Here is a 14339-nt window from a genome sequence, read left to right as displayed (position 1 = left end):
TTAGCAACAAACAAAGAAAAGACTTCAACACCTTCACAAGTTACTACTAATAAATAAACATCCACCTTGCATCACAAAGCCAAACATATTTATTTATTAGTACAAAAAACAAGATATCTCAACAAAAAAGACTTCAACAGCATCCACAAGTTACTACTAATAAGCAAACATTCACCTTAGTGAAAAAGCTTTCCCATATACTTAAAGCCTAACCTTTGAAAACAACTCATTTAGAGTATTTTTTGATTTTGTGCTACTACTTACTACTAACAACATCACACCCTCACAGAAGCTCATCTAAAAACGTTTTCCCTTTAAACTTCTCCATTTCGAATCCCATTTTCTCCATCCTCGACCGTTCCCTCTCCATCTCGACCATCACGGCCCGTGTCTCCATGATCCTCAACCTAGCTTTGGCCACTTCCTCCTCCAACCGAACCAAACCCGCTTCTTGACCTTCGAGCTCCTCTCTCTTAGCCTTCACTAAACCCTCTTGCCTCTCTTTCTCAGTCTCTGCATCTTCTTGAAACCGCGCGAACTCCTCAAGAACCTGACGTAGCCAAGCCACTTCGATGTTCACAGACTCCAAGTCTTTGAGAACCGCGAGCATCTCTTTGACTTTGACTTTAGTCAACTGCCCGACAGGAGTTGACCTGAGTTCCTGCATCAACGAGCATAAACACTCGAGGTAACGGGACCGCATGGAGTCCGACTCCAGCTTACAGTTCTGAGCAATGTCTCCATGTTTCTCGATGATAGCGGTTAGAATTGCGGACGAACCAGACCTCACTCGGTATTTTCCGACAGAGACAAAAGTGTCGGACATAACTGATTCAAGATCGAGCTCTACTCCAATCTCATTGTTGTAATCATCATCATCGTTGTAATCATCACTGCTCTCTCTTTCATGCTGTATTGGAGAGCTTAGGAGATTAAACAGTGTAGTTTCTCTGCCTGCTTCAGTCTTCACGTTGTGGTCTTGTTTTCCCGGTTTAGGTGAAAGAGGAATGATCTGAGAGAGTTTCATCTCCGGTTTATGCTTAAAGAAGTCATCAGGGTCAGTGGATGAAGAAGAGGAGAAAGACTTATCCGAATCAGAAACGTTCTTGTTCTTGACGGCAACAGTTGGAGGCACCGAACGATGAGCCTTTGGTGTATTAGCGTTTTCAAAACCGCCTCCACCGTTTTGATAAGGCTTTGCAGATAACGGTGAAAGCGGTTGCGAATGCGTTTCCTTCTTTTTCCTACCGAAACTCCCTGAGAAGCTAAGAATCTTTGAACCTGTAATAAAAACAAGAATCAGAATACATATATATACTAAAGACCAAAAAATAAATAGCAAAAACAAAACAATAATTAGAATAAGCTTTTACCTTGCTTCTTAGGGGTCTTCTTGATCACATGGCCTTGAGCAATTCTCTCTAAACAAGCTGAAGCACATTCATGGAAAGGATTGGCAGAATATACACAATCCGGATGAGCTTGTTTATTGAAGTCCATAGCTTTTGATGAGTGTCACAGCTTCTATCAGATGTAAATTAACAAACTGTAATCAATACCTTATAAGACACTTAAACTTGGTGCTTCATATGAATGAGCATATATCACATGGATGGGTGTGTTAAAAAGGTCAAGGCTGTACTCCAGGATTGCAACAAATAGGTCAAAAAGATTAGACACTTGGACTTACAGTAGACAGGCAACAAACTCCAACGATATTTGATTCCTTTCAGATTTCACCAACCCTCTCACCCACTCCTTTATATGAAAGAAAATGTAAAGAGAATGAAGCGAAATGCAAAAAGTAGAGAAAGAGAGAGATTCACCAAACATATCCAGAAAGAAATTTCTGAAGACAAATGGTGTGAGTTTAATCCCCACAAAGACCAATCACATCTTAAAATATTAAGATAGAAAGATATAAAACACGACTTTTCATCTTGGTTTTGTCGCGGACCGACCACTCAATTTGCAAGTACAATTTTTCCAGTGTCTAAATTTCAACGGAGGAAGCACTCATTTATTGACTAAGACCAGAGTTAAAAAGTAAGATTATTTTGACCGGCTTGTTTGTTTTGAATTAGACAAAATAAACATGAAGGTCCCACCTTCTAGATAATATTTTGAGATTTTTAGAAAGATGAAATTTCATTTTCATTGATTGTGTTCTTCTGTCACAAATTTTCTCATCATCAAATTATCCTCTAAAATTATCATCAAATTATCCTCTAAAATTTCAAATCTCAGTTTTAGATATGTTAATTTCATAAAACTAACTAAACAAATTATTTTTATATATAGTCCTCTAAAGATAGAAAATAATCTTGATTACATATACCCAATTCATATTTGAAAAGATATAGTTTCAAATAATAAAATAAAACCTTGCTAAGGTTTTATGAACATAACTACATGCTATCATAATCTACGTATATGTTACTTCTATTTGAAAATTTTGATATAATATAAATATCCCTTAGAGCTTATACTTGACTTTTTAATCATGTGGGATAAATTTGGATGAATCTTAAAGATAGTAGAATCAATGTATAAACAAACGCTTGATTTTTTATTATGTGGAGTAAATCTGGATGATGCTAAAGGGATCATGGAGATTTAGCTAAGACATAACTGTATGATTCAATCCTAAAGAGGAGCATTTTCTTAAACGATTAGTCAAAGTACGTGTTAGTAATTCGCTAAGACATAACTGTATGATTCAATCCTAAGAAGCCTCCATCGTTTTGTCCTTTTTTTTTGGTGTAATATGCGGAATCTGATAAAAGCATATTTTGTCTTATTTTTTGGTGTAATATATATATACATTAATTGCAGAATCTGATAAAAGCATATTTTGTCTTTTTTTTTGGGTGTAATATATATATGTATTACTTTTTCTTTGACCAAAAATATATATATATATATATATAACTCCCTGTTCTATCTTTTTATTTTGTATACAAATGTATGATGTTTTGAGATATAATTAATGTATTTATTTTTAAAATTTAAACATAAATTAAAAAATAAAATTATGAGTAGTGAAACTTTATTGATATAATGAAAAGGTAACAATTAAAATAGCGTATCCGGATACGAATGTATGATGTTCTTTTTTTTTTATTTTGTATGCAAATGTATGATGTTTTGAGATATAATTAATGTATTTATTTTTAAAATTTAAACATAAATTAAAAAGTAAAATTATGAGTGGCGAAAATTTATTGATATAACCAAAAGTTAACAATTAAAATAATGTATTTATTGTTTTTTGCGTGTAAATCTTAAACATCGTACATTTAAACTCAGAGGGAGTATTTTTTTTTTTTGAAATGACGCAACCCTTGATTTCATTTGATTTATTAGCACAACTAGACAGCTTCGAAATGCGACTAATCAAGAAGCGATAAAATGATCATTTCCCCTAAACCACTTCCATATTTTTCCACGAAGGAGAAAAATACTACTACTGCAGTGGCGTAAATTCTAGTGCTAGTTTTATTTAAGGGAACATGAAATGATTTTTATCACTTAATGCAAATCCTCTACATAAATCATTAACAACCACTATAATCCAACCAAATTTCCAGTCAATGTCTTTTTATGTTAGTATATTCTATCGACGTGTTAGGTGAAATATTTTTTTAATTCACGGTTATTTATTTTATGTTGACCATATTTTGTTTACTTTCTTCATGATATTCAAATACATATATTTACCCGGTGGTTCTATTGAATATTTATTTCAACAGGGTGGATTTACTATTTTATTTCTATGAGAAGACTTGTTTTAAATAAAAGGGTAAATGCCTCTCTCTCTCTACCAACAACAAAAGGTCATATCCACCCTGTTGAATATTTGTTTCTGTTTCGGTTTTAGTATGGCAGTTTAGTATTTTACTTTTAATCCAGGGACTTGCTTTTAAATAAAGAAGGTCAAAGCCCTTTCGTTTTCAACAAGGAAAAGGTCAGTCTTCTTTTATTTATAGGGTTGTTTTAACGACTTAAAACCCTAGTAGAAGACGAATCCTACAACAGTGAAACAGAAACCCAAGAGGACACATGACGAATAATCCTATTGCCCCACCTTAGAAGACTAAGAAGCCTCCATCGTTTTCATCAATTCCAGATGATGTCATTGTGAATATCTTAGCTCGGATCTCAAAATCTCACTACGGTTCTCTCTGTTTAGTCTCCAAGAGCTTCTACTCTCTTCTCTCTTCTCCAGATAACTACGCAGCTCGATCCCTAATCGGCAAAACAGACGCTCGCCTCTACGTGTGCCTATGGCTACCCAATCCATCTTCCTCCAGTCATCATCATAGCTGGTTCACTCTCGGCTACCGTCAGGGTCAGTTAAGTTTGGTACCGGTAAGAGTACTCTCTTCCTCGTATTCACCCGACCGGTTAAACTCAACCACCGTAGCCGTACATTCCGAAATCTACCAGATGGAAGGAAGCAACGATGACAAGCGGACCAGAGCCGTACGTCAGAGTTCTTGATTGTCGGAATCGCACGTGGCGTCGTGCTCCCGACATGAAGGTGGCAAGGAAACACGCAAGGTCTTATTTTTTAGATGACAAGATATATGTAATAGGAGGATGCACAAGAACAAGGGAAAATTTTACGAGTTGGGGTGAGGTTTTTGACCTAAAGACTCAGACTTGGAAGCCATTGCCTAAGCCAGTCTGGCCTAAGCCTCATAGTGATCCTGATGACGTCTGTTCGTATCACAATGGTGCAGTTTATGGAGGAAGGTTATACGTTTTCACCATAAATAAACAAGAACTACGCATATGATCCTAAAGAAGAAAGATGGGTACCAGAGGCAGCGTTTGCGGGTCTAGAACGTATAACTGGACCTTTGTGCGTTATAGGAAATGGAATTTTTGCTGAACATGACCGTAAGTACACGAGGTATGACCCAAGGAATGGAAAGCAGGTAATGGTACATGGTTTGAATGATGTGTACGAGAAATCGTGCTAATAATTACAGAACGATTGAGTTAGTTAACCATGGTGGGAAACTGGTAATTATATGGAATGAGTGGAACAGGACTCATAGGGAACACAAGAGTGTTTGGTGTGCGGTGATTAGCTTGGAAGAGCGCTTGACTCCATTGGGAACACGTATGTGGGGGAGGGTTGAACGATGCGATGTTGTTTTGGATTTAGTCCACAAGTCATATATGCTCTCAAGCTGCCTATCGGTTACGGTCTGAAACTCATATATTCATTCAACATATTATATTTCTAATAAGATGCCATTATTCACTTTAGTCTTTTTTGTTTGTTATGTTTAAACTCTTTTGTAAGATGTTTGTGTTTTTTTTTCTAAGTCTCGAGGATACTATGCTATGAATTGATATTGTTGCAATGGTGTTGCCCTCTTTTATGGTTTACTGTATCATTTAATATACTCTTTACATTATGATGAAGATTTTTCATAAATATTTAAAAAAAAATAATTATTATGTCTAAGATTCAAAACCTAAATTTTTTAGTTTAAAAATATTAATGAGTTCTTAAAAGCAACCTCAAAAGAGATATTAGGACATGGTTCTACAGATTAAACAAATAAAAAGTGCTAGAAAAGGTGGAGTCAGAGATACAATTGGTTCTCTGCTGCCAACCTCAACAAAAAAAAAAAATTATAAGACACCCTTTTTACATATGTTTCTTTTTCATTGGTTTACATTAACTTTTGAGATTTAAAATTTATTTTTAATTAAATTACATTAAAGTTATTAATAATGCTAAAATGGTTAGAAATCTTTGGGAAGATACTTCCAGTCCGGTTGTTGATACTAAGAACATGATTATTGCAAAACCCCATATAAGGTGGTTTTCTTAATTTTTAATGCATTTTATTAGGAAAAGTGTATTAAGAGACCAAGGACAGAAACCCATAAATTTAATAGGTCCATTGCAAAGGTTCTTAATTAAGGGTTCTTGAAAAAAAATTATTAAACTTATTTTTTTTATTAATTAAAACATACTAAAAAGATAACATTTGAAACATAATTTTTTTTAAAAAAACATAAAAACAAAGATTACTAAAATAAACGATAATACTTTAAAAGAAGCATCTGAGTTCAGTTATTGTCGTCTTCACGTCCAAATTTAAGCCATACATGTTCAACCAAATCATCTTTTAGTTGTTGATGCATCTGTCTATCACGAATTCTAGTTCGAACATTCATCATATTGGCGATATTTGTTGGGATATCTGTAGAATACATGAGATCCACATGTGAACTTCCGTTGTCTTCTCCTTGTTGGAACTCGGAAACATTAAATAGAGAGTATCCATCCCGTTCGTCTTCTACTATCATATTATGGAGTATGATACATGCTCGCATAATCCTCCCAATTTTGATTTTATCCCAAAAAAGTGATGGGTTTTTAACGATGGCAAAGCGAGATTGCAAGACTCCAAAAGCACGCTCGACATCTTTTCGGACAGCTTCTTGATGTTGAGCAAATAAAACTGCTTTCGGCCCTTGTGGCAATGGAATAGATTGGATAAAAGTTGCCCATTTCGGATAAATACCATCGGTGAGATAGTAAGCCAGGTGATACTCTCTTCCATTGACATAGTAAGTGACTGCCGGAGCATGACCCTTTATTATGTCATCAAAAACAGGTGAGCGATCAAGAACATTGATATCGTTTAAGGTACCTGGTGGTCCAAAAAACGCGTGCCATATCCAGAGATCGTATGAAGCAACCGCCTCTAAAACTATTATTGGTTTTCCCGAGCCACGAGAATATTGCCCTTTCCAAGCAGTGGGACAATTCTTCCACTCCCAATGCATACAATCGATGCTGCCTATCATACCGGGAAATCCACGATACTCTCCAATATAAAGTAGACGTTGTAGATCAGCCAGTGTTGGTCTTCGTAGGTACTCATCGCCGAATAAATTTATTATTCCTTCCACAAAATGTTCCAAACATTTACGAGTCGTGGTTTCACCGAGACGTAGGTATTCATCGACCGTATCAGCCGCAATACCATATGCTAAGACACGAATAGCTGCTGTACACTTTTGGAGTGAAGAGAGACCAAGCCTTCCAAGAGCATCTTTTTTTTGGCGAAAGTATGGAACTTCATTGGAGAGTCGATCAACAATGCGCATGAACAAAGGCTTGTTCATTCTAAACCGTCGTCGGAAAAAATTTTCAGGATACGTCGGAGTTTCACTGAAATAATCATTCCATAGACGTACATGACCTTCTTCTCGGTTTCTTTCGATAAAGGCTCGTTTTTTTCTTTTTTTCCTTGCGTTTTCTTCATCACCATGAATCATTAAATTTTCGAAAGTTTGATCGAAAATTTGATCGAACTGTTGATCAAATGCATCATCAAACATTTGATCAAATTCTTCATCTACATTGTTATGGGAAGAAGAAGCCATATTTGGTGATTATAGGGTGGTTAAAGAAAGTGGTGATGGCTTTGTGTAAAGAGAGTGGAGATGTAAAGAAAGTGGAGATGGCTTTGTTAGAAGTTGAACTCGCTTGAGATTAAAGAGAGTGGAGATGTTGTTGGAAGTAGAAGCAGGTTGAGATTTAAAAGAGTGGAGATGGCTTTGATGCTGTAACAAGTCGCTTGTGTTTGGTTTTAAAGACACATGCATATAAACAAAATAAGTAGCCCGTGACACAAACACAATCATACAACTAGAAGACACAAACACAATCATACAAAACACCAGTCCGTGACTCCAAAAAGACACTACACATGCCATTACAAGACACCAGTCCGTGACTTCTACAAGACACTACACATGACACTAGAAGACACCACACAACACTACACAATTGCTTCAGTCTGTGACTTCTCTAGTTGAAACCGAGACTTGACTTCACTTCAAACTTCACTTTCTCACCTGCATTAGGACAACAAAATTTTAAACGTAAGAACACCACAAAACATAATAACAACACCATTAAATTTAACATCACAGAACATGAGAACCACAAAAGCATTTTAACATCACCCAACATTTTCACACTGAAACTTACCGCATAACTGAAACGACACTTACACTTAACTAATTAGACATCAACTCAGTTATGAGTTTCAGCTTCAGCGCTTCCTCAAACTCTAGTAGCGGTTCTTGTTTTTCATATAGTTTCTCCAGTAGCTTCATCTTGGACATCCTTTCCTTTATCTCCAAATCTTGCTTCATGATCGTCCACATCGTCTGATACTTAGCAACGTCCTTGCCATCAACCACTGCCTTCTTCCTAATGGCTTTTGATGCCTTAACGCCAGGGGGACGGCTGGTTCTTCCATCATCGGTTTCAATTGCTTGAGAGCTCTCTGACTGTGAAGCGTCGCCAACCTTCCTCTTCTTCGAACATCCATCAGTTTTGGCAGTAGATAGCTCAGACCACTTCTGGTCTGAGCGCAATTCCTTCCATGCATGCTCTAAGGTGAACTTCTTTTTGTGGTTGGCAAAGAAGATTTCGTGGGCAAGTTTGAGAACATCATTCTCATTTTGCCCACTTCTCCTCTCCCTGGTAGCAGCCTCAAACGCTCCACAAAACTTGCTCACCATGTCATTGATCTTGTGCCATCTTTGCTTGCACTGAGACGACTCTCTCTTTTCACATCCAACAAGCTTAGGACTGGCGTTGAAGTAAGTTGCAATTCTTTTCCAGAATGCAACTGACCTCTGCTCATTCCCAACAACGGGATCCTTACTCGTGTTCAGCCACGAGCTGATGAGCACGACGTCCTCTGTTGGACTCCAACTCCTTCTTTCTTTAGGCTGTGCAGGACTGCTCTCTTCGAAGTTGCATCCTTCAGTAGCTTGTGTCCCGAATACTGGAGGAGCAGAGGATTCAAAACCAGAACTATCTTGTTGACTTTGAAGAAGATCAACAAAATTTAAATTCTTATATAGATTGGGATCCATATCTGAATTTGTCTAAAGGAAGAGAAGAACAGAAGAAGAGAATAATCCACGGTTGAAGATTAAAATAAAAAGAAGAGAAGAAGCCGTAGTTGATAGATGGAAGAGAAGAAGAGAAGAAGCCGTAGTTGATAGATGGAAGAGAAGAAGAGAAGAAGGAGTTGTTTATAGAAGATAGAAAGTTTAACTTACAACCAATTCGAGTTGACATTCACCTAACTCATTAATCAGACTTAAACATCTTTCTATCTACCCATTAATCACACCTCAGACAACCAGCCAGATTCACAATGAATATATTGCAGAGAAACGAGATTCACAATCAATATATTGCAGACATTAATCAGTTTCTATCTAACCATTAATCACACCTAACCACAGCTTTTTTTTCAAACTAACAATCAATTTAAGAGAGAAAATATTATTGTTTTACCTGTACACCAATTGTAGACCTCTGCATTGACGAACCTTCAGGTATCTTCGTGTAGCTTCATTCGTCCATCTAAAGAAACAAAGAAAAAGAGACAGAACAAAAAGAATCAGTGATGATCGATCTTTAAATTACCAGATAAATTTCTCAAGTCACACAACCAACATAAGAGACCTAATCAACATAATAAACAGAGACACGGACTTAAACAAACACAAGAGACATCATCATCTGTACAATCACGAGCTGAGACATAAAAGGACAAATACATAGCTTTACCTTTTTCGATTTGATTTCCTCGACCCTAGTCATGGGCCGGAGAGCTTCGACGACTGAGAAAGACACGCCGAGTCATCGAGGAGAACAAGAGAGATAAGCGGAGTAGTCGAGGATGGCTAGAGAGACGTGGAGGCATCGACGAGACCAAGAGAGAGAGAGTCGGAGTCGTCGAGGATCGCGAGACTGGAGTGTCAATCGTCGGCGAGACCGATAGCAAAGCAGAGCCCTCCAGGATCGCAAGAGAGACGACGACTTGTCGATGAGACCGAGAGAGACGACGACTCGTCGAGGAGACCGAGAGAGAAGCAGCGTCGCCGACGACACCGGCGGAGACGACGACTCGTCGAGGAGACCGAGAGAGAAGCAGAGTCGCCGACGACACCGTCGAGGAGAGATCAGCGCCGAGGAGAGATCACCAGAGAGTTTCAATATCGTCGAGGATTCGGGAGTGAAAGAGAGAAGATGATCCGTCAAGAGAGAGATAGAATGGTGCATTTGTGACGCGTGTCCCATAAAACCGTCTCCTCTTTTCCTTAATTAAGCGACGTTTCTATCTAATTATCATATTTTTCTTTTTTTTTAAATCTAAAAATACCTACATACGGTGCTTAGAGACCGCGATATTAATGCTCTAATTACATTGAAGTTATTAATACTAAATTTAACATTTAATTAAATTACAGTAACCAGAGTTGCCACGAGAATGTCCACTGCTTCTAGTAGTGGGCCTGTCTATTAAATAAAGAAGGCAAAAGCCCTTTCTTTTCCAACACGGAAAAAGGTCAATCTTCTTTTCTTTACAGGGTTGTTTTAACGACTCATAACCCTAGTAGACGACAGAAATATACAACAGTGAAACAGAAACCCTAGAGGAGATGACGAATAATCCTATAGTTCCACCTCGTAAGAAAAAAAAGAAGACTAAGAAGCCTCCATCGTTTTCATCAATCCCTGATGATGTCATTGTGAACGTCTTAGCTCGGATCTCGAAATCTCACTACTGTTCCCTCTCCTTAGTCTCCAAAAACTTCAACTCTCTTCTCTCTTCTCCAGATATCTACTTTGTTCGATCCCTAATCGGTAACACAGAAGCTCGACTTTACGTGCGCCTATGGGTACGAACTCCCTCCTCCGGTCATCGTCATAGGTGGTTCACTCTCGGCTACCGTCAGGGTCAGTTAACTTTAGTACTGGTAAGATCGAGCACTCTCTTCCTCGTATTCACCCGACCGGTTAAACTCAACCACCGTAGCCGTCCGTTCCGAAATCTACCAGATAGGCGGAAGCAACGAGAACAAGCCGACCAGAGCCGCTAGAGTTCTTGATTGTCGGAGTCACACGTGGCGTAGTGCTCCCGACATGAAGGTGGCGAGGAAACACGCAAGGTCTTATTTTTTAGATGAGAAGATATATGTAATAGGGGGATGCACAAAGACACAGGAAACCATGAGTTGGGGTGAGGTTTTCGACCTAAAGACTCAGACTTGGAAGCCGTTGCCTAAGCCTCCTAGTCATGATAATTACGTCCATGGTGCAGTTTTTGGAGGAAGGCTATACGTTTTCACCATAAACAACGAGAAGTATGCATATGATCCTACAGAAGAAAGTTGGGTACAAGAGGCGGGGTTTGAGGGTCTAGAAGGTATAACTGGACCTTGGTGCATTATGGGAAGTTTAATATTTGCTGAATATCACCGTATGTACGTTGGGTATGACGCAAGCAATGGAAAGTGGTTAATGGTTCATGGTTTGGATGAGGTTCACACGAAACGTGCTAAAAATTCCAGAACGATTCAGTTAGTTAACCATGGTGGGAAACTGGTAATAATATGGGAGGAGTGGCATATGTGTCAGAGGGAACACAAGAGTATTTGGTGTGCGGTGATTAGCTTGGAGGAGCGTTTGACTCAGTCAGGTAATATCTTGTTGGGGAAGGTCGAACGGTGCAATGTTGTTTTGGATTTAGTCCACAAGTCATATAACCTCTCAAGCTGCCAATCGGTTTTGGTCTGAAACTCATATGTTTGCTTTCAACATATTATATTTCTGATAAGAAGCCATTATGCACTTTAGTCTTTTCTTTTTTTTTACTTTTTCTTTTGTTTAAACTCTTTCGTAAGATGTTTATGTTTTTTTCTAAGTCTCGAGGATACGATACTATGAATTGTCAAAGATTAATATTGTTGCAATGGTGTTGCCCTCATGTTATATTCTTTTAACATATCAATTGCCAAAACATTTTTTCTTCTTTTTACATTTTCTGATAAGATGCACCTAACTTAATTTAAGTTAATAAATTAAGAAAACTAATGTGAATTTATATTATTACTAAAAAATATTTTTATATATAATGTATTGGACTTTATTTTTTGAAGGCCTATAAAAGAGGGGCATATTGAATAAAACTAAGACAGCCTATTGAATTTAAAATTCAATAGTTGAATCCTCGCAACGATCCAGTTGAAAACTCTGAATTGTTATCGTGGATTCAGTTGTGTTGAAAGTATTCAACTAGTTGAAAACAAGAAAAGTAGGACCACACAGAAACATGTCATAGTATGGAGCATTGATTTTTTTGATTTAAATATAAATTGTACATATGAATTTTCTTATTGGTTACCTATAACTTTTTGGTATTTCTTTTTCACCTTAAATAATTTATTTGATTGTAAAATAACTTTTTCATATATTATTTTAATATCAAAAATTTATTATTTTAAAATCTCTATAAATAGAGATTCGTTTTGTTTTATTTGGACACCAAAAATAATATTTTTATAAAACATATTTCAAGAATAATTATTTTACTATTTGTTCACTATTCAAAAACATAAAAATGCATATTTTGTTTTCAAAATTTTTGTTATTATTAGATATTTTAATTGAATTACATTTTAATATTTTTAGTATATAAATATATATATGTATGTAAAATAGTGGGATAAAATGTTATTGTAGAGAAAATTTATATAAATGTTGCATGAAGAGGTGGAAAAAGAAAGTTGGTGTGGATTGTGAAAAGTGTAAATTAGAGTGTTGAATTTTTACTTTCATTGTTGATAGTTTTAGATTAAAAGGGCTTCCACATGAATGTCCAGTTTAGTACAGTACTTTTTTTTTATCAAAAAAAAAAAGTATTAGTACATTAATTTTAATACGTGGACTTGCTATTAATAAAGAAGGTAAGAGCATCAGCATTAGTGAACCCATCAAAGGGGTTCACAAAGTATTCTTTATTATTTTTTTTTTCTGTTTGATTTTTGTTAAAAAAAAAAATTATTAATCGGACCAATCGTGGACTGCCACGTGTCGTGGGGTCCGTACTACAGTGATGATCCTGGTTCAGTGCAGTGAACTCCCAAGAAACAGGTTCATTGCTTTTGTTTATTTTAATATATTTTTTTTTCGAAAACTGTGTGAACTCAATTATGCAGATTAAAAGCCCTTTTCTTTTTCAAGAAGGAAAAGGTCAATCTTCTTTTCTTTATAGGGTTGTTTTAACGCCCTAAAAACCCTAGTAGAAGACGAATCCTACAGCAGTGAAACGAAAACCCAAGAGGACACATGACGAATAATCGTATAGCTCCACCTAGTAAGAAGAAAAAGAAGACGAAGAAGCCTCCATCGTTTTCATCAATTCCAGATGATGTCATTGTGAACATCTTAGCTCGGATCTTGAAATCTCACTACCGTTCCCTCTCCTTAGTCTCCAAGCACTTCAACTCTCTTCTCTCTTCTCCAGATATCTACTTTGCTAGATCCCTAATCGGCAACACAGACGCTCGCCTCTACGTGTGCCTATGGCTACCCACTCTCTCCTCCAGTCATCGTCACAGATGGTTCAATCTCAGCTACCGTCAGGATCAGTTAACTTTAGTACCGGTAAGAAGAGCACTCGCTTCCTCGTACTCTCCCGACCGGTTAAACTCAACCACCGTAGCCGTCCAATCCGAAATCTACCAGATGGGAGGAAGCAACGAGGACAAGCGGACCAGAGCCGTTAGAGTTCTTGATTGTCGGAACCAGACTTGGCGTCGTGCTCCCGACATGAAGGTGGCAAGGAAACACGCAAGGTCTTATTTTTTAGATGAGAAGATATATGTAATAGGGGGATGCACACAAACAGAGGAAACAATGACATGGGGTGAGGTTTTCGACCTGAAGACTCAGACTTGGAAGCCATTGCCTAAGCCTCCTAGCGATGGTGATTACGTCCATGTGGCAGTTTTTGAAGGAAGGTTATACGTTTTCACCATAAATAACAAGAACTACGCATATGATCCAAAAGAAGAAAGATAGGTACAAGAGGCGGGGTTTGTGGGTCTAGGACGTATAACTGGACCTTGGTGCGTTATAGGAAGTGTAATATTTGCTGAACCTGACCGTAAGTTCATGTGGTATGACTCAAGGAATGGAAAGTGGTTAGTTGTTGATGGTTTGGGTCTTATGTACTGTCTACGTGCTAAAAATTCCAGAACGATTCAGTTAGTTAACCATGCTGGGAAACTGGTAATAATATGGGATAAGTGGCATATGCGTCAGAGGGAACACAAGAGTGTTTGGTGTGCGGTGATTAGCTTTGAGAAGCGTTTGTTTCCATCAAGTAATATGTGGGGGAAGGTGGAACAGTGCAATGTTGTTTTGGGTTTAGCCCACAAGTCGTATAAGCTCTCAAGCTGCCTATCGGTTTTGGTCTGAAACT

At 37.4% G+C, this 14339-nt stretch overlaps 2 protein-coding genes and 3 pseudogenes across 3 annotated transcripts; 3 read left to right on the top strand and 2 right to left on the bottom strand.

The window, feature by feature from the left end:
* Positions 1 to 66: 66 nt before the first annotated feature.
* On the bottom strand, positions 67 to 2175 carry LOC106375271. 2 transcript variants are annotated; one of them, XM_048745120.1, is made up of 3 exons: positions 1691 to 2175; positions 1374 to 1524; positions 67 to 1281 (listed from the first exon to the last, which is right to left on the bottom strand). In XM_048745120.1, the coding sequence occupies exons 2-3, from the start codon at positions 1498 to 1500 to the stop codon at positions 284 to 286; spliced, it is 1125 nt and encodes a 374-aa protein (XP_048601077.1). In that variant the 5' UTR covers positions 1501 to 1524; positions 1691 to 2175; the 3' UTR covers positions 67 to 283. The 2 variants fall into 2 exon arrangements, with proteins under 2 accessions (XP_048601077.1, XP_013670595.1); XM_013815141.3 differs by lacking the exon at positions 1691 to 2175 and having other exon boundaries at positions 1374 to 1667.
* A 1887-nt stretch (positions 2176 to 4062) lies between these two features.
* On the top strand, positions 4063 to 5223 carry LOC106372776 (annotated as a pseudogene).
* Positions 5224 to 8061: 2838 nt separating this feature from the next.
* On the bottom strand, positions 8062 to 8931 carry LOC106372775 (glutathione S-transferase T3-like). Its single transcript, XM_013813058.1, has one exon. The coding sequence runs from the start codon at positions 8929 to 8931 to the stop codon at positions 8062 to 8064; it is 870 nt and encodes a 289-aa protein (XP_013668512.1).
* A 1493-nt stretch (positions 8932 to 10424) lies between these two features.
* LOC106374557 lies at positions 10425 to 11822 on the top strand (annotated as a pseudogene).
* Positions 11823 to 12015: 193 nt separating this feature from the next.
* Positions 12016 to 14335, top strand: LOC106377410 (annotated as a pseudogene).
* Positions 14336 to 14339: the final 4 nt, after the last annotated feature.

Source organism: Brassica napus, chromosome C1 (genome assembly GCF_020379485.1).
Source record: "Brassica napus cultivar Da-Ae chromosome C1, Da-Ae, whole genome shotgun sequence".
In the NCBI taxonomy this organism is placed as follows: Eukaryota; Viridiplantae; Streptophyta; class Magnoliopsida; order Brassicales; family Brassicaceae; genus Brassica; species Brassica napus.
This window is presented reverse-complemented; position numbering and strand designations above follow the sequence as displayed.